The following is a 26,610-nucleotide window of genomic DNA, read 5'->3' as shown; positions in this document are numbered from 1 at the left end:
CATTTCACAGATGTGATTTTATTCTGTTACAGCCATCACGACTTAAATATAAGCCTTACAATACAGAGAACGGATTTAAATGAAAGTCAGCAGACATTTGTTTTATACTTTATAATTACAGGGATCTCTCTCTATAGAGAGAGATAAAAAGGCATTAGTTATGGTCAATACTAAAGGGGGTAATTGAGCATTACAGCAGTGATGATCCTTATTACACTGAGTTTCAAGAGCTGTGAACAGAAAAGAATATTCTCAGCATAAAACTACGCAAGAGCTTTAGCAGAAACGAAGGGCAGAGACCACTGTGACCATGGCATACACATGTATCCCCAGCAGTTCATTAAATACTCCATTTTGCAAATCTTTCCACATAGCTTTTACAAAGGTCCATGACCACATCAAAAGCAACATTTTACTTTAAGCTGAATAAGAGAGGACTAAAAAAATCCCCCAGGAATATTGATTTGAAAGAGAATAAAACTGTTTGTGAGATATTTTCAGGACAATCCACGACAGTGAAATGAATAATATCCCTTTTTGCTCTCCATACTAAAGCACCAATAGGATTTATCAGACTGACAGGACTACACATCAACAGCAGACAAGGATAACAGCGCCCAGTTTTTAAGGATTCAATTTTAACAGCTCCTCTGGACATTAACTTGAAATAAGATAAACAATAGAAATTCATGCTAAATTCCATGACAGCCATATTCTTGTGTAAACATGAAATAATCCTCCTAATCCTATTTTTGTCTAACTCTTAAATGTTCATATAGAAAACAGCACAAAAGGAGGTATTTGTCTCTTCTGGATTATTTTTGTCTCCAATAAACACTATATACATTTTGGAAAGCATTGTTTCCACCAGCTGCAGTCACTTTTCACCTACTGTCAGTGGACAAACAACTACAATGTATGAATAAAAATACCTACAGCGTTTTATAAGATGAGCTAGAGCAAACTTAATCCAAATAGTTGAAAATATTTAGAGGCAATTTTGAGACGGTGTCACTGTATTAACAGAAGACAGTGACTCTCCATCTAAATCTGGACTTTAGATGAAATGTGTCTAACCAGTCAGTGGATTAGTACACAAACCCTCTCTCTACAGCCACATAGGACACAAATTAAACCTGAGATTTGCTGTTTGACCTTTCAGAACTAGCAGGTTGCTTTTCAATTCCAAGTTACTGGGAAAAACAGTTATCTTTCCATACAACTACACAGCTACCCTACAGCAGCTGGCCTCCACTAGAGGCTGCTGAGTTCAGAATCACCACTCTATCACACTTTAAATCATGATCCAAATAACCTAAGATGTTTCAGTATAGTAAAGTTCCATGCCTAATCCTACTCAAGCTCCCAGATTCTGCAAGTCAGTCAAAATACAAGCTATAAACAGCAGACATTTCCTTTGCTGCTCACTTATTTGGCATAACACAAATCATCTTGCATTCATACCAGTGACAGACAGAAAATGCTCCATCTGCCTCTCAGTTCATGAGCCCCTCACTGCTCACTTCTTCACCTGGAAAAGACTGTAAATAAACAAACCTGTTTGGCCAACTGATCCTTCTTCACCAAGCCAGTGGCTGCAGCGATGTTCCCGGCTCCTTCCACCGTCTTCTGGGCCACAGCCGTCACTCCTGTCACCACAGCTCCCCCAACATTAGACACTTGCTCTTTGGTCTTCTCAGCCACTGAGGAGAAGCAGAAGATGGTAAAACACATTATGCCTCTGGGAGCTGCAAATTTTTCAGAGAATTTATCACTGACAGGTCAACATCATGGAAAGCCGTAAGACCATTACATTTTTTGTACCCCAAGTGGATCTTAAGAAATTAAACTATCCATCTGGTAATGCTGGAGCAACAGAGGTAAAAATAAGCCTTAGCTGGGGCTCAGTTTCTTTCATGTGAAAGACATTTGACATTTTCATTCATGTCTAACTGCACTTTAGGGAAGAAAATCCATTTTTTAGGCACTCTTATTACGTCCAACTCACTGCATAATATATCCTAGTTTGGAAATGCATTCCAGTTAGTCCACCTAACACTTGCTGCATTATGCAGGGCATGGAAGACAAGACATTTTACATTAGATGCAGAAAACACTGATTATTCTTTTTATTTTCATTTCTTAAGATGTATTTCATTAAAAAGCGGATCTATCAATGCTCAACCAAAGAATTTCAAATACACCCTTTTGTCTGACTCTCTTGACATTTTTGCCCCAATGCTAATACATAATATAGTAATTTAGAAAAAGATTGAATGCCAAAGATGCCAAAGCAAACTGGATTAATAGCTAACTTCCAAGCCCCAGGGAAACAACAACTCATTTAGCCTACATATACATCAGCAGTTGCCATTCTACCTTTCAGAATATCACAGGGTTTTTTCTGCTCATTCATCCCTAAGGGCTCTTTCTGACAGTAGCCTGAACTAAAGTGAAACTGCTCTAAGAAAGGAGATGGAATGACTTAATCTTTAAAGTTACATAGCCAGATTCTAAGCAAAAAACACATGTACTCCTCTAAACAAGGGAATGTTCTCCAGAAACATCCAGCATATATTTTTGCAATTCTAACTAATCCTATACGTTCCCCCAGGCTAATCCCATCCAATCCATAAAATGTATTCATAGCTTTATCTGCACCCTTTATTAGCACAGGATGGCTTCTGCTTGAAAGTTAGGCCACCATTTCTGAGTCTTTTTTTGGGAAGCAGACAGGAAAATTAGACTTTCCGTGGATAAATTACATTTCTTTAGTTCCTTACATAAAAAGTATCAGCTGTCCACGTCACAGGGCAGGCAGCACGCATTACTATAATTGATATTAAAAAGCAAAAATTAGGAAATAGCTAGAAAGTAAAACATGACTAACATGCAATTTTTATTAAACACCTAAGTTATAAACACCTGCTGATGGAAAATGGAAGCAGATAATTTAATGCTCATTCTAGCCAAGTTAAAGGGAAAAGTTAGAAACCAATTGAGTTTCCCTATTGAGTTTCCCAATTGAGAATCCCTATTATGACCAGGAGCTTTCATTATAGAACAGCACAACAGACTATACATTGTCTGAAATTAGAAAAAGTCTGTTTCAAGTATGTCCCACACTATACACACTAGTAATCTAAAAGTTCACGAGAAATTTCATTGTATACATCCACTACTCTACTGCCATGCTTTTTCCAGGGGAAAAAAAAAGTTAATCAAAAGTGCATTTTGCTGAAAAGCAAATGTTGCCCTCAGGGAAGGTCTGACTTAATGCTAGCAAGTGCAAAAAGACATCTGTTAAGATGCCCCATTTGATTATTACCAGCTACAGACTACAAAAAGCTTTGGATTCTATGCATTTATATAGGAAGCTTTTCATTAGTTCTTGCAAACATATATCTCGAGATGCATGTCCTCATCACATGTTGTATTTTGCAAAGCGTGGTGAGACCAATTGTGCTTGGAGTGTTTCAGAAAGAAACTGAGTAACATTATGAAATAGAAACTCATTCATGTTATTCCAAAGGGCAAAAATAGTCTAAAAAATTAAAGTAGCATCTTGTAAAAGTAGATTCAAAAATCATATTTACCAAGAAATATTTAAATTTAAAAAAATAAAAAGAAATAAGAGATATTTGGTGTTTGGGTACCAAACGTTTTGGAGATGTTCCAGTACTGTTTTTTATTTTTCCTTTGTCTCATTCATTGTCTGGCAGGGATCCTGGGCTGCACCCAAAGCAGCATGGCCAGCAGGGCAAGGGAGGGGATTCTGCCCCTCTGCTCTGCTGAGACCTCACCTGCAGTGCTGCATCAGCTCTGGGGTCCCAGCAGAGGAAGGACATGAACCTGACAGAGTGGGTCCAGAGGAGGCACCAAGATAATCAGAGGAATGGAGCACCTCTCCTGTGAAGAGAGACTGAGAGAGCTGGGGTTGTTCAGCCTGAAAAGAAGGCTTCAGGGAGACCTAACTGGGGCCTTCCAGCACCTAAAGGGAATCTACAAGACAGGTGGAGAGGGACTAAGAAGTCATGTCATAGAGGATCAATTAGGTACAGGAAGGGGGAAATGGTTTCAAACTGAGAGCAGGTTTAAATTAGACATTAGGAAGAAATTCCTTGCTGTGAGAGTCGTGAGATACTGGAACAGGTTGCCCAGAGAAGTTGTGGATGCTCTCTCCCTGGAAATGTTCAAGGCCAGGCTGGATGAGGCTCTGAGCAACCTGGTCTAGTGGAAGGTGTCCCTGCCCATGGCAGAGGGTTAGAAAAAGATAATCTTTAAGGTCTCTTCCAACCTAAACCATTCTATGACTCATTCTCTGATTTTGTAATTGAGAATCCTTTCATTTTACTGAATTTTTTTGTATAGGAGTGACACACATTGTTTTGAAAACTCCCCTTTCCAAAAAATGTTGAATGGCAAAACATGTGAAGGACAAATTCAGTGGGCTTGATGCTGACAAAGGATCACAAGCTCAGTTGGCCTTAAGTAGACTCATCTTTTCAGATAAAATGATAAAGCATGGTTGTACAGTGTTGATTGTCAGTATAAACAATTAGTTTCATTATCTCAAACTCTTAAAGCAACTGCACCTCAAAAGCAAAAAAAAATAAACATATAAAGAAACAGAGTGGCATTGAGTGCACTGTGGATACTGCAATATAAACCACCTAATTTCCAGCACCATTATTAAAGCCACCTTTCTTATACTACATTGTCATAGCAAGTACAATGACCTACCAAGAGCAACTCTCCAGTGGAACTCTGCTGTTCTCACTATTACAGTATTTTGGGAAGGCGCTGTCTGAAGTACATTCTCTTCTCACAGAAAACACATTACCTAGGAAAGGCTCAGAACATGCACACTCAAATGAAAAAAGAAAGAATCAGGCTGCTAACACTGTTAGCAGCACAACAATAAGATACTGATGAAAGTAGAAACAAAAGCAGTGCAAGATTTTCTATAAGATTGCTTCTATTCGAGGCAGCTATGGTTTAACCCTGGCAACTAAGCACCACACAGCTGCTCATTCAATTCCTCCCCCAGCAGGAGGAATTCCTTGTGAACCCCCAGCCTCCTCACTGGTGGGGTGAAGAGAGAAGCAGAAAATGCCTTGATGTGTAAGCCCTGCTCAGCAATAACTAAAACATCCCTATCTTATCAACAGTGGTTCCAACACAAATCCCAAACAGCCCTGTACTTGGTACTACGAACAAAATTAACTCCATCCCAGCCAAAACCAGCATACAGAGCACAAGCAAGCTGACATGGGAGTTACCATAGAAGATCTCTTACACACTGCTTCAGAAATCAGAGCCATGAAGATAAATTCAGCAAACTATATAAATAGCACAAATTGGCAAAAGTAATCATAGTAAGGAGACAGTCTTCTTTCCTGTCTCTAAGGAATAATGAAACATCATTAACAGAGTGAGTGTGATAATGAGCTCCAGCCTGGTGACTCTCCAACTCTGAAATCCCAGTGACAGAAGAAAAACCAAAATAGGTTTCCAATCTCAAGTATTTTAATGCTTACACTAAGTAGTAAGTGGGAAAGCATTAAGTGTGCACAAACAAGTCAGTTCAGAATGCAGGGGTTTGATTCCAACTTATTAAAACTATCTGAATACCAGGTTGTTTAACAATCTTAAGCCGTTAAGTCTTTGTAAAATTGATATCTGCTTTGCATCACAGCGTTGAGAAACATAGTAAATCAGCTTCTGCAGAGCTCTGCTGTGCTATAGCCTGATTACTCCTTCTATATGTGCAGAAACTGCGCATTAAATGACCCCAAGATGGTGTACAATGACTACACCAAGGCTAACTTTAAGTTCTAATACTGACTATAGCACTGTGCAAAAACTGTTAGCACTGAAGTTGTCTTTTCCCTACTTATTATAGACAACTGGTTAACATACAGTATCAATGTAAACTCTATGGAGCAATTCAAAATAATAAGTGGTTGCTTTCAACCTTGAACAATAAAGCAGATTAAAACCACAGGATTTCTCTGAATCAATGAACTTACTCTTACTGTACCAAATATACTTTTGAGTATGCATTTCAAACAGTAAATTTGTCTTAAGTACTTGAACTCATTTACAAAGATGCCATAAATAAAATGGTGGTTCTTCATTTTATGCAATTTTCTGTAAGATACCTGATGGAGTTAACATTCTTAGTCATTGGTATTCCTGCTCTTTAAGAATGATCAGATAAAAGAATTAAGCAAAACACTTGACTACGGTTCATAACTGTCAATATTGTGTCTTCACTCAGTTTCAGGAAATGGACACATGACTGAAGGACTTAAGGGTTTTTTGGCCCTGATTTATTTACAAATAGTGCTTTATTTAGAATATTGGGATATGGACTGTAAATATTTCATCACTGATTCTGTTTCTTTCCTGGACACTTATCCCTGGGAGAAAGGCAAGATGGATGAATTCTCCATTTACAATTAAAGGCCAGTACACATGTTAGTTATGAAGGCAAGACTAAACACCCCATAAAACCAATAAGCAAAGCTGCTTCATCTTCAGAAGTTCTGACAAAGGGTGACCTGACAAATAACACACTCACCATATTCCTGTGAATCACAGCCTGGAATCCTCATTTCACAGTATCTTGATCTCACTAAACCTGGTACAGTCAGGTCACATTTAAAGCAAAAAACACCTCAGTGTAGTAATTCTGGGTTTGAAAAGTAAATCACTGATGAGTGCATTTAGGTGTTTTTTAGCCCTTTAAGGTGGGTCATTTCACCAGCATAGGGGGTTAAACCACAACTTCCTCAATAGCAAAACTATCAAGATTTTGGAACTCTGTAAGAAAAGACTGACTGCACAACTGTCAGCACACTCATTTTAATCTGTGATTCTAGTTTGTACTTGTCTCCAACCTCTCGAACCATTTTTATTTACATAACAAAATGTTTATTTCACTTCACGTTTCACATGATGCACCAGGGAGTCATTATCATAGGACCACAACTTGTGAACTCCCAGTCATATGAAAAGACACAAGCAAGTCTTTACAAGTGACTTAAAATGCATTTTTGTCACATCAACTTTAACAGCATTGATTTAAATGGATTTGATTTCTACAGCAACTTCACTAGCAACTCTGAGTATCCTTATGTTACACCTCAGAATCACCACAGTGAACCCAAATCTCTTTATATCTACCTTCTCTGCTTGCCAGAACAACTATTTATAGAGTTGATTTTTTTATTCTCAAAATGTGTCCAAGCAATTCCTCTGTTCTTACACTAGCAAGTCCATACTTTTTCATTTTAGAAGCCATGATCTCCAGTTCTTGCCTTCTCACTGTCACATTTCAACCTGCACACCCCCTGCTCATTTTCCATTTTCATTCAACAGCCAAACTCATCTCAACCAGTTTGATAAGACAGAAGGAAGAAAACTGTGGCACACAACCCATTATTCCCAAGTTTTGGATGTTTCACTTTGTGTCACCTAAAGTGTGTGAGGATCAGCTACTGTTTTGCCTAAAATCAACCAGTAAGTTCTCTCAAATTTTGTCCTTAGGCACAGTATGTAACAGATGCATTCTCCTTATGTTTGGCTTTACAGTCTATTTTGTACCTTCCAGAACAAAATTTAACATCTTTTCAAACCTGTTAAAAATTCCATTCACCTACTGAAAATTTCCTGTCTCACTAAGCATAGTGCAATCACATAAAGAGAGGTACTGCATTTGAGATCACTAGTTTCTTTCAGGAGGAGGAAGAGAAGTCCCTCACTGAGCTAGCCCACTAGAGTCCCAGTGCTTCAGCATGTTTCATGTGTGCAAATGCCCTTGACTTTGATTGTACCACATCCCAGATTGGTGAACATCACCTCTAGTAACTTGCTTCCTAGTGCTGCCAGTTGCTGCTCCCACATCTGTGATGATATTAGCTATATGTGCCCCAAATCTCACTCTAATGCAATCCTCTGCTGGTCATAGTAATGATCCCTCTGAGGATTTCTCTTAATTGAGGTCTAACAAGCTAAGATTTCAAATCTCATAACAGCATGCATGCTCAGCCTGAGGCTAAACTCTGAAGGACTATCCTATATATTCTGTTCCATTTTGTTACTAGAAATACTCCTGACTGACTTTTCAACCATTTATGTGAGTTGTGTATTAAATACTGGCGTTTGTTTACCTACCATTGTTTATCCTTTGCATTTGGCTTATGTGAGCACAAGTGAAATATATACTGGCTGTACACTGAGGAAAAAGAAATCCTTTTCTACGATCTTATTTATCTTCTAATTTGTTAGGTAAAAAAATAAATTTCTTGACAAAGCATTCTCTTCACATCTCCATAACTCCCACATTCTACATCAGAAAATTATACATTTTATTCAGTGTTTCTTGGTCAGCTAAGGCTTTTCTGCACTCTGTAGATATCAAAGACTTCCATTCATTTTGTGCCTTAAAACAAATTATTGGTTACTGGTTTCAGTTCATACCTAAAATGATCCCTGCAAATCAATTTTAAATGCAAATTTACTCTTTCTTGGTGTAGAAATAATATTGTGAATATACAAGCCTGGCATTAAATTCCAAGTTCGAAAGTTCTTTTTCTACTGAGAGATTAGTCAGTTAAAAAAAAAACAAAAACATTTTGAAACAGCCACAACTGTAACAAATTCAAATCTAAACTCTGAAATTTGTTTCTTTCCTGTAAGCCATTTCCCTTCAATCTTCCCACCCAACCAGTTCTCTCAATTTTCCTATGCTTTTCTATCTTTCATAAATTCTAGTGCTCTCAACCAGAATTTTTAACAGCTATATGGTTGGTTAATCACATGTTAGAAAGAAGCTGAAATCAGAAGATAATTATCTTACCTGTTGTGACACCATGAACAACTCCTTCCTTGGTCCTGGAACCTAAACAAAGAACAATATTAGGTTGAAAATGCATATTCTTAAGTACTGGTAAAGACTAGACAGATGATAAAGAGGGATTCATATATAGATTACATGCAGTTGCATACAATATTTTCTCAAGTTATTAAAAGAAATTAAAGAGAAATTCAGTCGAAAGGAAGAGGCAAAACCATCCGGTAAAGAACAACTACATGGATATATATTGACTGTGGAAAGGTGAGCAATACTAGAAACACTTCTGCAGTTTATTTCTTGTACCTACTGACTTCCTTGCCATTTCCTTACTAGCTGTGTAAGCCTCCCACTTGGCAAACTCACATGGATGACTCTGCACAGAAACCATGTTAACATCATAAGGAGACTCATGCATGCCATTTGGAGAAGCTCTGAGCCACAGCTTCCAGAAGATCCTTACAATTTCATCTTTGCCAGATGTCAGTTTGCAGGGTTTTACCACCACTACTGAACTACAGAAAGGCCTTGAGGTTAAATTCACAGGGAGCTGGAAGTGCTAGCCAGATTTAGACATCAATTAATCCAAAAGAGAAACTTCAAGCAGTAGATAGGATTTCAACATGAAAATTTCCCCCAGGTCGCACCCAAAGTCTGCTGCATCCAGTGTCCTCATTGTCACAGGCACATGTGACAACTCAGATATGATTTGCAGGCAGCAGCCTGGAACTTGTGCTAGACTGAGTCATAACACAAGACCTGTGTAAGCAATGTAACTCTGCCACGCTGAAGACCAAACTGATTTCTGCAACACCCATGCAAAAAAACCCCATGATTTTTTACCACGCTCCATGAAGGAAAACAATCTCCTGTGTCTTTAATGAAAAGAGAAACAAATTAGCACATACTGCTGTTTAAAACACAACTCCATGCCTTTTTCCCCACCAGCCCTCTACTTGCCCATGTCAAGTTCCATAATTTGGCTACATTTCAGGGATTAGTATCCATCTGTGGACTACGATGTTTAACAATGTGCAATTAACAGTTTATGCCTCCTAGTTAATCATCTTATCTAGTCTGCCAGAGATAGGATGACATTTTATTTTTATTACCAACACAGAAATGGCCTTATTTGTAATGCAATTTTTTGCTGTCATTCAGTATTTGAGACATTATAATTTATGCTTCTGACTTTACTCTCCTAACATAACCAAAGAAAATGCATGAGCAGAAAAATACTAGAAGAAAGCAACCTTGTGTCCAAAATTCTTTACAGTAATACAATTAAACACTGAAATACAATATAAGCTCATTCATCAGTATGTCCTACTTGATATTAGTGTAAATTTATGAAATTTTAACCATGTAGTGCTGGAACTGTTACATTGATTTAAAGATTGAAAAGGCTCAGTTACCCATGAGCACAAGCAGAATAATAATTCATAATAAACACAAGGGGAAAAAAATGCATCAAGTAAAATGGAATGTTCCTTTACTTAGCTAATGATGAGGTTAAGCAGTTGAGAAGTCTTTTTCCCTCTTTATTTCAATTTTCTCTTTTAAAAAAGCTTGTTTTCTCTTACTGAAAAGTATTTACCATTGAACAATCAGAAGTTTCATTATATGCAAAGTGTTCACATCCAAGGACTGGTTTCAGGATTTTGGTTCTCCATTTTGTACCACCATGAGACCTGAGGAAGCAAAGCCCATGCTGGAATTCAAGCAGATGAGGGTTCTACTGACTTCTAGAAAGAGACTAAACACCAAGGCAGGCTTACATTGTGTCTATTGGAATACTTAATATTAAGCACATGCTTTTAAATGCATGTTAGACCTGGCCAATATCTCATTCATAGTTTGCAAGCCAAGCTATTAAAGCCTGTGAATTAGCAAGTAGTCAGTTCCCTAAGGCTGGTAAGAGATGGATGGTATGACAGAACTCCCTGAGGATCCATGCAACACACACATCTCCAGAGGGACCTATTCAAAATTGATTCTTACTTCACTGGCCCAGACAGAACACTGCTGTAACCACAACTTGCACAGAAATGCTGGTCTCTTTCTGTCAGTGGCAGACAGGCTTTGCTTTAAAAAAGCTCAGCTTTTTCCATATGGAACAGGGATATGTATAGCCAAATCCATTAATTGGCAAACAACCAGCTAGTTGGTGTTCCAGACCCTACAGCATATGTTAGAGCTCAATAGTACTTGCCCCACTGCTGCACACTTGCATGCAAGGAGCTGTTGCTGCCATCGCAGCTACAACAGCATCTAGAAGCACATTAGAATCTGCCAGAACAGGTCTATAAATAACAGTTGAGTTCAGTAGGATGACTTCTGGCTGGCCATGAAAGAAAGCTGGTTTTCCACATTGTTTCTGTGAGAAAATAGCTGTCTTTCATTCTGGCATTCCCAAAATGCCAATAGTCTTGCTCATTGTACTCTGCATAACAAGGGGCACAGAGGAATCAGAGTAGAGATAATACAAAGCAAGGAACCTGACTCTGACCTAAACCACTTAGAAGCAATAGTAGTACATGGCAATGCTACTTTTCCTAGCTATAGTACACATTTGTATGAGGGGAGGAAGAAGCCAAAACAGAAGGTTTGCTTTTTTTCAATTATAAAAACATACCATAGACTCTCTTCATTTATTATCACAACTGTCATTATGCCAAAAGAAAGAGTGTATCAGCAGCTTTGAAATACATTCACTTATGGACTATTTGAGAGATCAGACTATTCACATTGCTTAGTCAGAGCTGATTAAACACAGGGAGACATAATCACAAATTAGAGGAAGGGGCAATCAACATTTAAGGAAAACACTTGCTTCCAAGTCTTGAAGCCCATTATTGCACTAGAGAGACCTTGAGTCCCTCGACTACTCAGCTGGCCTTTCCACTACCAAAGGGAAAAAGGAAGCATTATGAAAAGAGAGTACAGTGGAGGAATTTGGATGGCTTTGCCAAATAGGTCATGACTGCACTGTTCTACTCTAAGGCCATGAGCCAGCACAGGGAGTAGTAAACAACTCTGTCAGCCACCCTGCAGCTAATAAACTATTCCTTTGTTCTGCGAGTGTATGCCACACCAAGAACGATCAGACTGGAAACTTCCATTCCTGAGCACTGAACATGGACTCAAGAGTCAATTGAGCAAAAACCTCAGCTCCCTGGAAGCACACACAAAGCTCAGCAGACATCCTGAACTCCAGGAGTGTGCGGGTGCATCCTTCTTACTCAGTTCATGGTTTCAAAGCAAGTGGGGATTAAGTACTGCCACTCACTTCCTTTCTGCTTCACACTAACAGCTCTTGAAGGATACAGAGAGATCCAGTTTTAAATTTACAGCACATACAGGACTGTTGAGCCTCAGTCCTCCTTTCTAAGCAATGACCAGGTCATTGTTTGACATCACGAAAGGTCCTGATGCTGTGCTTGAATGAGTCAAGAGAGAATCACTGATTTCAGCTGGCCAGTGCTGAAGCCCATTAGCAGAGGAATTTAGAGGAAAAAAAACCCAAAACTTGAAAGCATAAAACACATTGTAGACTGTACTGAAGAGATCTTTGGTACTTAAAAAAAGACAGACAGTGGACTGAGGAAAGAAAGAAGAGACTTCAGCATGGAGAGGGGAAAAATCCTCAATTAATCCTCCAATATGCCACTCTCCCACAGAGCTCTAACTTTCTCCCTTTGCCAAGGAAAACTTTCCTTGCACCAAAAAAAATTACTAAAACCAGCACAAGAATAAAAGAATTACAATGACCACATTTAATCCCAAACAGCAGCCATTGTTAATGGAATTCTTACCAGGTAGAATTAGGTTATAATCTTTCACATAATAGTTAACAGCAGCCTGGACAGAAAGGTCCAGATGTTTTCCACAATTATTTAAATTGCACTGATTTCAGTGGGAAACCACATCACCTAGAGGATCTGGACCAAAGACTTTGCATCTTCTTAATCCTCAGGCAGCAATGGGAGGCTGAATGTTATAAAACTGAAAATGATTAACAGGTCCCACTCAGCCCAGTGTTGTTAGGTTCTTTTTTGCAAAATGTCAGGCAGCTTTCACAGCATAATCCGGCTGTGAATCTCAAATCTGAAAACCCAACTATAGAAAAAAGGCAGTGAGAAGTCTTCAGGAGCTGTAATGAATTGTGCTGCTTCTCTCCTCTGCTCATAAAGGGGCTTTAGCACCTTTTGCATTGCAATCATTATCAGCCTGCAGAACCAAAGATTGTCACACTGGCCTTTGGTAATGCTGCACAGGCAAAGAGACACCTCTGCTGTGTGCTTGGCAAGTAGACAGAGAAACATCCAGCTCTTCATTTCTCCCTTACCCTTCTTGATTCTGTTGAAACCTCCTGCAGGTATGAGCAAGCACAGAACTGGATATGAGCTGCTAGAGCTCCTGGAGACAGCTTCCAACCAAAGGCCCTTTTACATGCATGACAAACGATGCACATAGTTCCCTCCTCCTGAGAAGGAGGCATCTGGTGGGAGAAGGATCCTCCATCATTACTACAGTCACATGCACAGGTTCCTATCATGGCTCAGGGCTCTGCTGTCCCCAGTAATTTATTCTTGAAAAAAATAACAAGCCTACCTTCCAAAGTTCAACCTCAGCAAAAGCATCTCTGAAGACAACAGGAAATCTGTTGCCTTTGGGAACAGAACTAGGTTCAAATGTTATTATGGTCTGGAGAACAGGTCAGGCACAAAGATTAATTTAGCACACAATGCAGATTGCTAATACAAAGAAATCAATGACCCCAGCAGCATGGTCAGGACTACAAGAAAACAAAATAAAAGAAAGCCCTACCTCTGGAAGATAATTCCAGCATCAAACACAATATACAGTGAAAGAACATCTATTCTGATATCTTGAAAATGAGCAGACGCTCATTTTAAAATAGATTCATCCTACAATTAGTGTTCAAAATGACTGCCATCCCTGTTGGCAAGAGCACCGAGCATTGCTATGGCTTAAAAGGAGGGAAGTATATTCCAAATGAGTAGTCCACACTATCTGGAGCAGAAATAATTTCTTACAGACTGGCAACGGCAGAGGGAATCCAAAAAAAGGCACTGGAATTTCAGAGACCTTGGTACTCCCATTGAAAAGAAATGCCTCTGGTTTTCAGCTCTGTTTAACTTCTCTCTGCTACGTGTGCACATCTCCCTCAGTGCACACAGCATCCATTACAGAACTGACCTGCTACAAATTCAACAGAACAGAAAGGACCTACAGAAAAGGGTATCTTTTCCCCCTCCATGCTTTTATGGACTAACTTTATTTGATGAATAAGAGAAACAGATCCATAATCATTTTTTTTATAAATAACCACTTACTCATATAGTCTTGGCAGATTGTTTTTCTGTGAATTTTTCATGACAGCATTCACAAGACAGTCCTCTGAAGCCCAATACTTGCTAAATGAGGATGACTATCATGCATAAAAGTACCAGTGAGGGATCTGAAAAGAATTTTATCACTGGCTCTATGCAAGACTTGTGTGGCCTAGAATAAGACACTTAACAACAGCTTTGCTACTTTGGGGTCTACCTGCCTTGCCTCATTAACTGTAGAGGCTCTTCCTTGAGAAGTCATGGAAAATATCTGCCATGAATTTGCAATAGTAATTACAGAACATGGAAGTAATTTCAAAAGATTACACATTGCCATACAAAATGTTACTGTCAACATACCAAGCAGTCAGCATGTCTACTACTCAGCTCCTGAGCTAACCTCTCAAGTGTCTTCTCTTGAAATCCTACTCAAGCCCCACGTGTTCTATAGAATGCTGTGAAGCTACCTTCCCCTTCAGCTTTTACATTTTTTTAATATTTCTTTTTACTGTACCAAGCAGCCCTTCAGCCCTGACCTAGCAAACCTCTGGAATGGAGTGCCAGCCAGAGACCTGTACTGTAAGGCACCTCCTACAACACAACCTCGTTCAGGATGGCATTACCCACGTGGCTCCTGCACAAAGCAGCAATACATGCCCAACATGTGACACAAAAACCAACATTTGGCCTCAAAGAACCGGAGCTCAGGAAGGCACAACTTTCCTCTTGTTTCTTTTGCAATGATCTCCTATGAGCAATTACATATTTTTTTGCAGAAGAATCCATCTGATGAGGATCCAGCTGTGAATATCTGAGTGCGCCGACCAGCAGCATGATCTCTGCTGCCCACCTACCCACATAGAGGACTCCCTCTTTCGTCTTTCCTGCTGCCTCTGCCACACCCTGCTTGGTTTTTTCTGCTGCTGCTACGACTCCCTCCTTCGCCTTGGAAAGCCCTTTCATGAACACATCCATGGTTGAAGACTTTCTTCACACAGCTCTAGAGAAAAAAAACAGACAATACACATTCAGTAAGGATTTTTCAGGATTTTTTTTTATCCCAGAAAGGAGAAAAAGAATTCTAACAGAATAGAATCACAATTACTTTAAAATTATATTATTTGTACCCCAAATTTTACAGCTATATAAAAGAGATATCCTGTTTCCACAGAATCCTACAGAGAGGTTGTCAATAACACAGTTCTGATTGGAAGATGGATTCATTGATACAAGTACCTTCCTTGCCTATCAAGGCATCATTTCTTCTAAAGAACAGTTCTGGTCATGTATTGATTGCAAAATTGAGCTCTGTGATGTTACTCCATCTCTCAGCCAGACAAAAAAAAAGCCAACTTAAAGACACACTAGCAACTTAAAAAACCAACCAAACAATCCAACCTGAAAACCAAACCACATAAACCAAATGACAAATGTTCACTTGCAGTAAGAAACTGCCATCACAATCCCAAAGGACTGGAGGAAATAAAAAATGCTGCATTTCCAGCATTTTGCATGCAGTCCACATTACTCTCTTAGAAATTGAGTTTTCCTGAATGGGTTCCTTGCATGCATCATGACTGAGAAAATATTTTACTAAAAAGCAAAAGCAAGAACACAGGATTTTAAAAGCACTGCACTAAAGCTACCAAGAGAGTCCTCTGGTAACTACACAATCCAGTGCTACACTGAAACTACTAAAATAGTAATTAAAACCCAGAAACAGTGTCCCTTCAACAAATGTATTATCAGTAGTCCTTTCTCTTCCTCCACCCACACAGAAGTGCTGCCTGTTATCTTCTCTTCTTTGCCAGAGGCTGAGTAGGAGGCAAGGATGTCTAGGAAGGCATCTGGGCTGTCGCATCTCTCTACTAACTCGTGACGAGCGTGCGAAGAAAGGCAGTGTTTGTGCTCCAGCCAAACTGCCCACGGTACCTGCCGCTCTGGGGATGGCGGAGGGGGTGGGTGCCTTATCCCCAGGGCTGGGGAGAGGCAGGACCCGGCCCGCGGGACCCTCTGGCTCCTCCGCCGGGAGAGCCCCCAGGCCCGTCCCCGGGGCAGTGCCGCGAGCAGGTGCGGGGGCACCTGGGGAGCGCGGCTGTGTATCGAATAACACACGGGCACCTGCAGAGGGAGGGAGGGGGAGAGCAGGCATCGCGCCCATGCACATGTGTGTGTGCACACAGATATACATACACAAACACGTACACGCATATAAATACACACACACGGTGAGGCACCTACCGAGGAAAGCAGAGCGGCGCGACCATATGGGCACCCACGGGCTCCCGCGGACACGCCGTCGGCACACGGCGGACACGGCGCCCGGCTTCTCCTCCCTCCCCAGTGCCCACACGAGGACGTTCAACAGGAAATATCTCTCTCTCTATCTCAGGTGTTACATATATATATATAATTCCACGCACCCACCTCCGCGTACCCCGCACGGCTCCGCAGCCCCAGCCCGCCCCGAGCGGCCCCGCCCTGCCCCGCACTCACCGCCGGGCTCCTCCGCCACCGGCGACCGACCCGTTCCGAGCAGGCGTGGGGCAGCGCGGGCAGGCGGCGGGCGAGGCGCGGAGCGGCCCGAGGGAGCTGCCCCTGCTCAGCACATGCCGAGGCGGGGAGCGGGCCGGCTCTGCTGGCACCACCCCGGCGGCAGCCCCGCAGGCGGCGAGTGCCGGCGAGAGGCGAGGGTGGGGGGCGGGAGGATGCGCCGCGGGAGGGAGGAGGGCGGGAGGGAGGAGCGGAGGCTCTTGCCACGCTCCCTGCTGGGTATGCGCCCCCCGCCCTGCTCATCATGTCCTCCGTGACAGTGAGGTGGGGGGCGGGAGGAACTGGGAACACCTGTTCCATCGACGTGGAGCAAGAGAGAAACCGAGGTACGAGGCGGGCCGGGCGACTTCGTCCCCCTGGGACTCCGCACAGTCACAACTCGCTCCAAAGGCTGGAACACCACATCTTGGAAGTGTGAGGAAGCTGTTGATGCGGCACAACCCTGTTTCGCTTCACCAAAGTGTTAGAAAATCTCCCCCAGCATCTAACTGCTTTTTCACCTGCTTCTAAATCTTCAACCCTGAATGACTGCAGTTCAGTGTGACTGTTCTCACAAGATTCATCATCCCAGCTCATTTTAAGCTCGGGAGGTGGTGCTTTGGCAGGTGTAATTTGAGTCTTAACTCTACTGTACACACACACACACAAGAATTTTCATCCCAAATGAAGAGCAGTATGGCCAGACTTGCCAAACCCCTACGTCTCTGCTGGCATCCTCCACCACACACTCCATGGTCACTGCCACTCAGATCTTAAATTGATGCAGAAAAGTCACTTTCTCCCCAGAAAGGGAAACATATCAAACTTCTCTATTTTGGTCACAGAATTTAGGCATGAAAAGCCAAGACCAGTGGGAGACAAGGCACTAGAACAGATGGACCTTCAGCTTCAGTACATCAATTCAAATCCTGCAAGACTTATAGAAACAGTTTGGGTATTACTGCACTCCAAAAGGAGAAACAGAACGTGGCATAGATGAGATACAAGGTTTGAGCTGCAAGGAGCATCTTTCATCCATCATGCCGTGCAGACAGCTGATGCATCACTGTTTTGTTTTCATGCTGAACACGTAGTGCAGAGCCTTACTCTTGTCAGGTTTCTTTGTAAGTCTTAATATTTCTGTACTGTTTGTTAAACTTTCTTTTGCTTCATTCTACTAGTAGTTCTAATCAACCAAGCATTAAGCAACAGATTTTACTTATTTGTGTCAGAATGTGCAGGCTGATTATACAAATAATTTTCCCATAATTCAGCCCCCAAGAAAACCTTAAAAAAAAAAAAAGACCAGAAATTAAATTATGTATGGTACCTCATCTCATTCATCCTATGCAGCACATTCATAGTTAGAAGTTCAACAGCTAGATATGGTAATTCTATTTTTTTCCAATTTTGGGGAGAGGACAAAAGATATAGTTCCAGACAGTAAATAAAATTTAATCAAAATCTTGTTCTTTGCACATGTTAACTGGCCCAGCAATTTATGTATCTTAGTATGTAAACTGGCTCATTGAAGCCTCTCTGTCAGTCATTCTCTACTACCCTGAGCAGTAAACTTAGACCCCAAATTAGAATTAAAGTGAATATTGCACTCCTTATGTAAGTGTCATCTTCCAGATTTAAAGAAGGCTTTTGTTTTTCCAGCATGTAAGTGACTAAGAGCATGAAATATTTCTTTCTATTATGCTGATATAAATCTGGATAGACTTATTGTATTTAATTATGTTAGCAAAACCAGATAATCCAGTATGATAAATAACCTTGTACATTTATGGCTCTATTTCCGAAAACTTTACAAAGAAGAGCTCAGATGTTTGCAGCTCCTAGCTTTTGCATAGAGTCTTTTTTTCCCTTATGTTTATCAAAGGCAGGCATTATGTTCTGCTGTTAAACAAAGTAACAGCTTGTCCTTTAACAAAATCATGCAGCTAGAAATAGAGAGGTAAAGGCAAGAGGGATCAGTTGCCACAGCAGAAGTAAAGCTTAAAATTTCAGCTGTAGTATTCAAACTAGGCAGCTGTTAAATTCTAAATCATAAGGTAAGAGGCACAGTAAAAAAAAAAAAAATAGAGTACGAACGTTGACACAAGAAATTTTTCATTCTGAAAATGGATGGGACTTAAGTGGAAAACAGAATTAAATACGACAGAGAATGGGCATTGTATCTCCAAGGCAATTCCTATTTAAACCACATTGTCTACAACAGCTGGTTGGGGTTTTTTTTAGGTTGTCTCTTCAGTACCATTAGTATCACAATAAGTTCTCCCCTGAAGCTTTTTCTGTCTGAAGAAAGGATAGTAGCAAACAGATTGCCCACTGATCACATTTAAAACAAATCTTTATTTAATGACACTGTTTACTTCACATGAGCATCTAGAGCAAAAATCAATTAAGTAGTACTAAAATCTTCTTTAATCCATCTTGCCTTGCAGGCTATCTTATTGGTTTAGTTGCTAGTGATCAAGTACATCTACTTTATCACTATGAAAAGAACAATTATGGACAATTGAAAAATGCTGCAGAGTAAAGCTGATCAGAATTCAATGTCTTTGGGTTAAAAAATTCAAATGTAAAACTGTTCATGTGGAAACACTGGAAAGGTGTTAATCTTGAACGCTACATAGTATATTGACAGCTTTCTCCTATTTATTCAGAGTGACTCACACAGGCTCCCTGTGTTACCACAGAACTGATAGGTGATGTTCCTCAGAGGAAAGTTACCTTTGAAAACCTGAAAGTTGCAGTAGGAAGGGAAGCTGAGGGCAGTCAATTCACAGTTAGCATTGATTATTCCACAGCAAGGTCCTTCTACTGATTGCAGATAATCTGAAAATGGTCTTAATTGCATAAACACACTGTCAAACTGTGAATTTTTTATGCACATGTATTTCATTCTTTGGATTTCTTACAGAACAGTTTACTATGTGGATTGCTTTGGAGGCAACTGGGAGTTCAGATTAGTTTCTTGACTCCTCCATCACGTTTGCATTTCTGTTCCCACTTAGCTTCCTCGCTCTGATCATTGCTGTCTTTTCTGACCATGCTGCAACCACCCGTGTGCATAGCCCCTTTCTGAGAACTCAAAACCATGCTCAGTTAAAAAAACCAAAAAAAACATGAAGAAGACCTCATCTTGTCTTATAGGTAAGCCTGAGGTTTAGAGAAGCATTATCTTAATACTTATCATGCTCATAAGTATTGTAATTTAACACTCCAGAGCATGCATGGTGTTCCCATGATGTTTACTCAACTGAAAGTTAAGCACACGTATTAAAGCCTTCATACAATCAAGATGCAACTCATATCAGAGTTAATTTCCCAGTGGAAGCATTCTGTTTATTAATTTCAAATTAATATTCATTATTATGCAGCAGTTGCCATTTCCGGTTCAGTCTCATTGCAAAGTTTTCTGTTTGTGAACTGTTTGGATAGATATAACTGGGTGCTCATAATGGACCGGGTTTTTGGATGTCCACTTTTATGTCATGCAACCCGCTGCTAAGAGACACAGATAGAACTGATTAGAAATGTTTTGACATAGATATATATGAGATATATGTACTGTATTGGAGGTATGTACGCACATACGCAGACATACATATACACATATTTAGGGATGATTGATGTATATCTCTCATCTGGTAGATTCCAGCTCAACTACACTAATCTTGACATAACTCTAACCACCAGACAGAAAGGTCTCACAGCTTTATACCACCTCTGTTACAGGCAAAGCCTGCCAGACCTTTACCTCTCCTTCCCTTGCAGTCTATGGTGAAGTTACAGAACCATCACATCTTTCATAAACAATGGTAACATTTCATTAATGAATTAACCTATCTGGGCTAGAAATTCAGTGCTGAAGGGCACAGAAACTCTGTCTGTTGCACCTGAAACCTTAAGCAAAGCTTTACTCTGAAAAGCAACATCTTGAGTGCCAAGGAAGCCATCTGGCAGCATGTTTCCACTCAGAGACAACCAGTAGGTCAGATGAGGCTGTCCTAAGGGTGCCTGGCAACATCAGTATTGATAGTTCTTTAAGATGTTTCCCACAGAATCGCAGAATGTTCTGAGTTGGAAGGGATCCACCAGCATCATCAAATCTGTCTCTAAACCCTGCCCAGGAACATCCCCAAGAGTCTGAGGACATTGTCCAAAGGCTCCTTGAGCTCTGTTTGTCTTGGTGCTGTGACCTCTTCCCTGGGGAGTCTGTTGCAGTGCCAAACCCCTCTCTGGGTAAAGAATCTTTTCCTAATATCCAACCTAAACCTCCCGGCCACAACTTCAGGCCATGCCCTCAGTCCTGTGACTGTCACTACAAAGAAGAGATCAGTGTCTGCCACTTCTGTTCCCCTCATGAAAAAGCTGTAGACTGCAGTGAGGTCTCCCCTGAGTCTCCTCCAGGCTGAACAGACCAAGTTGCATAGCACCAAAGGGTTGATTGTAACTGAAGGAAACCATCACCATCCTCCCATGTGATGCAACAACATGTTATGACCACCTCATATAACTGAAAATGCAAATGCTACAGCGGTGCTGATGGTGGAAATCATCATGCAGAGTCAGGTCTGATGCCTGTCTTGTCCCTAGTCCTGTTTGATTGAGAAGCCAGCACCAGATGTCTCCAAGGTCAATGATAACACAGCATGTTCTAAAGTAGCCTGCTGCAAATACAGGCATCTGAGCCAGTGCAGGCACAGCACATTAATTACCTGGATGGCAGCATTTCTCAAGAGGTACACCAGGAAGGCAGCAACTTTAATTAGATACTTCAGTTAGTTACCAGAAAACTGTTTGAACAGGTGGAAAACCCAAACAGGAGCATACTTCGTTCTATCAAACTGTCTTCTTTCTATAATTTGTAAGGGAAAGTAGACATCACTTGAAAGAAAAGTGGTTTTCATTCAGATATTAGCCCATAGAAAAAACCTTAAATCGTCTCTGGAAAAGGTGACACATGATTCTCTTCTCATTTCTCTGATTTCTACATGCTAGCTCCCCAGACAAGTTGTCCCTTGGATATTTTTGCTGGTGCCACTCCAGTCACCATAAGCTCATAACACCATCATCAGTTGCCAGCACATTTTTGTAACACCAGCTGCAGGTCCAACTCAACTCCCATCCATGCTGACATAAAACCAGAAATTGACTCAGAGTAACCAAAAATAGCAAAGGAAATATCAGTAGAAGCACAATATTACCTGTTCTGGTTTCTTTGGCTCCTTTATTTATTACATGGAATCACTTACTGGAATCCTATTTTGGTGCAATCTCCAACCCACAGGACTGTACCTTCTTGTTTTTTGTATTACCACAAAAGATAGAGGCACCTGTCTGATTTAAAATTCTTGATTTTAAGGCAGCACCCATGGCTATTAACATTTATCTATATGAAGCACTAAGCAGGGCACAGAATAAGCATTTAAGATTTCTTCATGAGGTGATGTATGCTCAGGCTTGAGCAATGTAGACAATCAATAGAAAAAAAAATTACTTTTCCTCATAATCACACACAATATAAATGTACTTGTAAATTTAATTTAAATTACCATTTTAGTTACAGCCTCAAGCTCAGATCTTGGAAAAAACCTCTGTCTTAGAAACATTTAATTTCTGTTACCGTCTCCAATTTGTTTCAATTCACAAGCAGTTTGAAGCATTCACATTTGCAGTGATGCCCAGGAGGCAGGAGAAAAAGACTCAAAACATCACTTCAGTACGGGGCAAGATAGTTAGGTAAGGGAAAAAGGGAAGACAAAGCAGGAAACATGGTGGCAGTGGTCAAAATTAAAGGCCACAGTCAAGCCCAAGTCAAATTTGTGTAGGTATCTCAATGATGGGTTTGTCCAGAAAGAAATTGCAGGTTGTCATTGAGCTAAGTAGATATTTCTGGAGAATGACTTTTCATGTGTGAAGATTTCCATTTGTGTTTTGAAATACAGATGCAGAATTTGTGCAGAATCAGTGTCTCAGGAGTCTACCTTCTTCTTATGGTACTAATCTACTGGAAATATTCAAAATATTTAAAAAGTTAAATTTGTTTTCCATATCGATATATTTTGGCATTCACTTCACTCATAACTGCTGATGAATGCCCCATTGTGTTTGATATTTTATAGCCACGATCAGACAATTTTCGTGGCTCAAAGTGGCTTATTATCTTGCTTTCACGACAAGATACCAACAGAGGAATAAACAGCAGATGAAGAATCTCAAAAGTAGTGAGAATGAAACAGGTGAACCATTCACAGTAAATGATAATCACAGATCACTGCCTTCCTAGGTACCAACTGCCCTGTGAAATGAGAATTTGACATCTCTGCAGCAGTAAGTTCTTTGTACCTCAGCTACAAACTCATCAATAATATTTTCTGCTGGCATCCTCGTAACCATGTTACTAGGTACTTATGAAGTTTCCTCCAAAAATTAAACTCCTTCAGAACTACTTGAAATGGGCATAATTCAGAATTTCCTCTTGCTGTCCATGATCCAAATGCAGATTTCATTATTCTATGACTAGTCTGAATGCTCTGCTGAAGAAAGTCATTACCTATCATCAGCAAACCTGAGTTTCAATTTGAAATATGTCTGATTACATGCTTTTAAACAGAACATTCAAATTCCTAAATGAACTTTAATGTTCTTCACTTAAAATCATTGTGCTGAACACCTTAAAGGAATGTTGAGTATTATATTTCCATTTAGTGATTTTAAAAGATTGTGTTTCAGTAGCTGCTACTTTTGTCTATTGTGAATAATATAGCATTCACCCTGCAGGGGTCATCTGTGCTGTAAAGCACTAGCAGCATGAATGAGAAAATGAGACCTTGACACTTCATTAAGCCATATCAGTCTGAGAACAGCATTTTCAGTCTCTAAAATTTTCCATAACTCAAATATGTTGCTCCCATCCAGTACCTTTTAAATATGATGCTATAGTTTTGCAGTTTTGACACATCCAGTGTGTAAGTCCCTGGAAACCACTCTCTCCTGTTTTTGACTTCTGTGATCTCCATTTGACTTTACCTGTCTGGTTTGGGGTACCATTTAGCCCAGCTCTGTGAAAGACTGATTCCTCACAAGGAACACAGAGCTGACTTTATATATGGCCTGGTATGAGAGGCTGAGTCAGCCAAAGCTATGAGGTGGATCTGTCTTGTCCCTTTCTCTAAAGATTACACCATTCAAAAAGCCAGGTGTGATCTGAGTAGAATCTAAGCAAATAAACCCATTTTTCTAGTGAAGTCAGGTTAGATCAGACCAACTAATTAGCCCAACTGAAGACAAAAATAGTTTATACCTGACTGTGTCCCACATTGCTGTGTTCTAGCGGCAGCTTTTGCTTCCAGTTCATCATCTTTCTGAGTTGCAGCAAGCAAGCCCTGCATGTTCCCCTTTGGTCCTTAGAGAGTCCTACAGCCCCACCTGAGGCCAGGGAGCTGCTCTCTGCTCTTTGGTGCCATTCCACAAGATGTGTGAGCTGTGGGCTCCTGGCTGCAGGTAGTGCTGGATGGCCCTGCCATAGGACCTTCGCTCCCTTACCACACCACAAAAGAGGTTACAATCTCTTTCTGCCTTCTAGGAAGTCTTCCTGACCCAGTCTCCTTGGGCCATTTCTCATTAACCAAGAAAGCATTCATACCTTTTTAGGCTACCCTGAGGTCTGAAACATTTGTTCATTTAAGGCTCACCCCCTGTTCAGACAGAGCTTTGTTGCAGAGATGGAGCTGTGTCATGTGCACCGTTGTAAATCTGGAGGTACTGCATAGCTCAGATATTGAACTGAAATCCCACACTGAAGATGGTGACGGTCTGAGCATGTAGAAAGACGTATTTCAGCATGGTGCATTGACCCAAGTGCTAGTGACACAGTCTGTTTGAGACTTTTTTCATCTGCTGTTGTGATTACAGACAGACAGCCTACATATGACAGAGGCAGAAAACTGTAAGAGCCAGAGCTGCATGAGAAAAGCAAGCAATGCATTCCATATTCATCGTAGAAACAGCGGAATAGTGTTAATCCACTAACAGCAGGATCCTGTTGCAGTATTCCTTTGCAATTGTTAGAAGAGAGAAAGATATTTCTTGCAATAAATCTTATCTGTGTAAGTCCACAAAGACAAGGTTATTCTTTCTAGCTGAGAATATGGTGAGGATCAAATGTGTTTTTTCAACATGTCTGCACGTGTAGGAAGACCTCATTCTGCTAGAGAAAGGTGAGATCATTCTGGGAGGCTCTATAGCATAACTCAGCCCTGCTGAGAATCTCAGTCTGATGTACAGCTTTCCAGGTCTAAGTAATGCATGGAAACAAAAGGGCCCTCTCTAGCCAAGGCTATGCTACTTTCACAGGCTTAGCTAGCTTGTCTATGTTGCTGCAGCTTCTATAAAAATCTTAGTGAGTCTCATTTGCAGAGCAGATCAATACTTCAGCTTGCATGCCTTGTCCATGTTTAGTCTTGCCAAGCTTTGCCTTGTGTCATGGTTTAACCTTGGTGCACAGCTTATCACTGTGCACCATGCACCCACTCGTTTCCTCCCCACAGATGGAGAGAATCAGAAGGTTAAAATACAAATATTTGTGGGTTGAGATAAAGACACTTTAATAGGGGAAGCAAAAGCTGCACAAGCAAGCAAAACACACTAAGGAATTCATTCACTGACTCCCATCTACAGGCACGTGTTCAGTGATTTTCCAAGAAAGCAGGGCTCCATCACATATAATGGGTACTTGGAAGGATAAATGCCCTAACTGTGAATGTACCCCCTTCCTTCTTCTTTCCTGAGATTTTATTGCAGAACATTACACTTTATGGTATGGAATACCCCTTGGGTCAGTTGTGTTCAGCTGTCCCACGTGTGTCCTGTCCCAGCTCCTTGTACACCCCAGCCTTTTTGCTGGTGAGGTGTGTGAGGAGCAGAAAAGGCCTTGACGCTGTGTAAGAGCTACACAGCAATAACTAAAACATCCCTGGGTTATCTAGTCTGTTGCCAGCACAAATCCAAAACATAGCCCTATACAAGCTACTATGAAGAAATTTAACTTTATCCCAGGCAAACCAGTACACTTAGTTTTGGTTGAATAGTCTTTCAGTGTGGTTTGCAACTAGGGGAACATGAAGAGCATGTCATTGTGTTGTGGTTGAAGAAGAGGTTCAGTAACTCAAGCAGACTCATCAACTGTTTTCTCCAAAGGATTAACACATCTCTGTATTTGACCTTTTGTTATGTTCTTTCCACTTTTTAGATACAGAATTTTCTAGGCAGCCAAGATGTGTTGAGCTTGATGAGAATTAGTCTTAGATTAAAATTTCTGCTTGTTCCTTTGTCTGTTACCTTAACAACCAGTATATGTACCTCACAAATAACATCTTCATCTGAAGTGCCTGTCTCTTCTACATACATTTCCACTCTGAATATTCACTGAAAAATTATGCTGGAAACCAAATATTACACAGAATTTGTATGTGCCTGTTTTCCCACAGTAATTGAAATTTCCAGATAGCAAGCAACTCTGCTGCCAAATTATGTGGGTTTTTCTTTTTAAATTTTCCTCCATCTGAAAAAGGGATAACTTCTTGTTTAAGCTATTGAACACCAAAGACAAGGTTACAAAATGGATGAGATCAATTCCAGCTTCCCCATTTTCTCCAGCAAACTTTGCATGAAGAAAGATAGGTTTGTTTCAAAAATAATTTCCTTAAGAACCAAACAGTAACCAAAGCAGAATTAATAACAGGTACTCAATTTCCTCCAAGGAAAACCTTCTGTCACATTCTACATTAACAGCTCTGGGGATGGTGGTTTTCAGTGGAGGGCTGCAGATTTTTTAGCCTTTAAAAA

General features: G+C 40.5%; 1 protein-coding gene across 3 annotated transcripts in view; it reads right to left on the bottom strand.

The window, feature by feature from the left end:
* The window catches only part of SNCA (synuclein alpha), a 61,361-nt gene extending 44,428 nt beyond the window's left edge, over window positions 1-16,933 (bottom strand). Inside the window, exons 1-5 of one of the 3 annotated variants that reach the window (XM_085058030.1) lie at window positions 16,714-16,933; window positions 15,072-15,217; window positions 8,867-8,908; window positions 1,558-1,703; window positions 84-230 (exon numbers count right to left, since the gene is read on the bottom strand). In XM_085058030.1, coding sequence (XP_084914156.1) covers window positions 171-230; window positions 1,558-1,703; window positions 8,867-8,908; window positions 15,072-15,192 — 369 coding nt within the window. In that variant the 5' untranslated portion in view covers window positions 15,193-15,217; window positions 16,714-16,933 and the 3' untranslated portion in view covers window positions 84-170. Of the gene's footprint in view, window positions 1-83; window positions 231-1,557; window positions 1,704-8,866; window positions 8,909-15,071; window positions 15,218-16,458; window positions 16,587-16,713 lie in introns of those variants that run through there. The other 2 variants (XM_085058027.1, XM_085058029.1) reach the window with 2 other exon arrangements.
* Window positions 16,934-26,610: the final 9,677 nt, after the last annotated feature.

This window comes from Lichenostomus cassidix, chromosome 4 (genome assembly GCF_008360975.1).
Source record: "Lichenostomus cassidix isolate B80296 chromosome 4, HeHo_3.0, whole genome shotgun sequence".
In the NCBI taxonomy this organism is placed as follows: Eukaryota; Metazoa; Chordata; class Aves; order Passeriformes; family Meliphagidae; genus Lichenostomus; species Lichenostomus cassidix.
The sequence above is the reverse complement of the archived record's forward strand: the minus strand, read 5'-3'. Positions and strand labels throughout refer to the sequence as shown.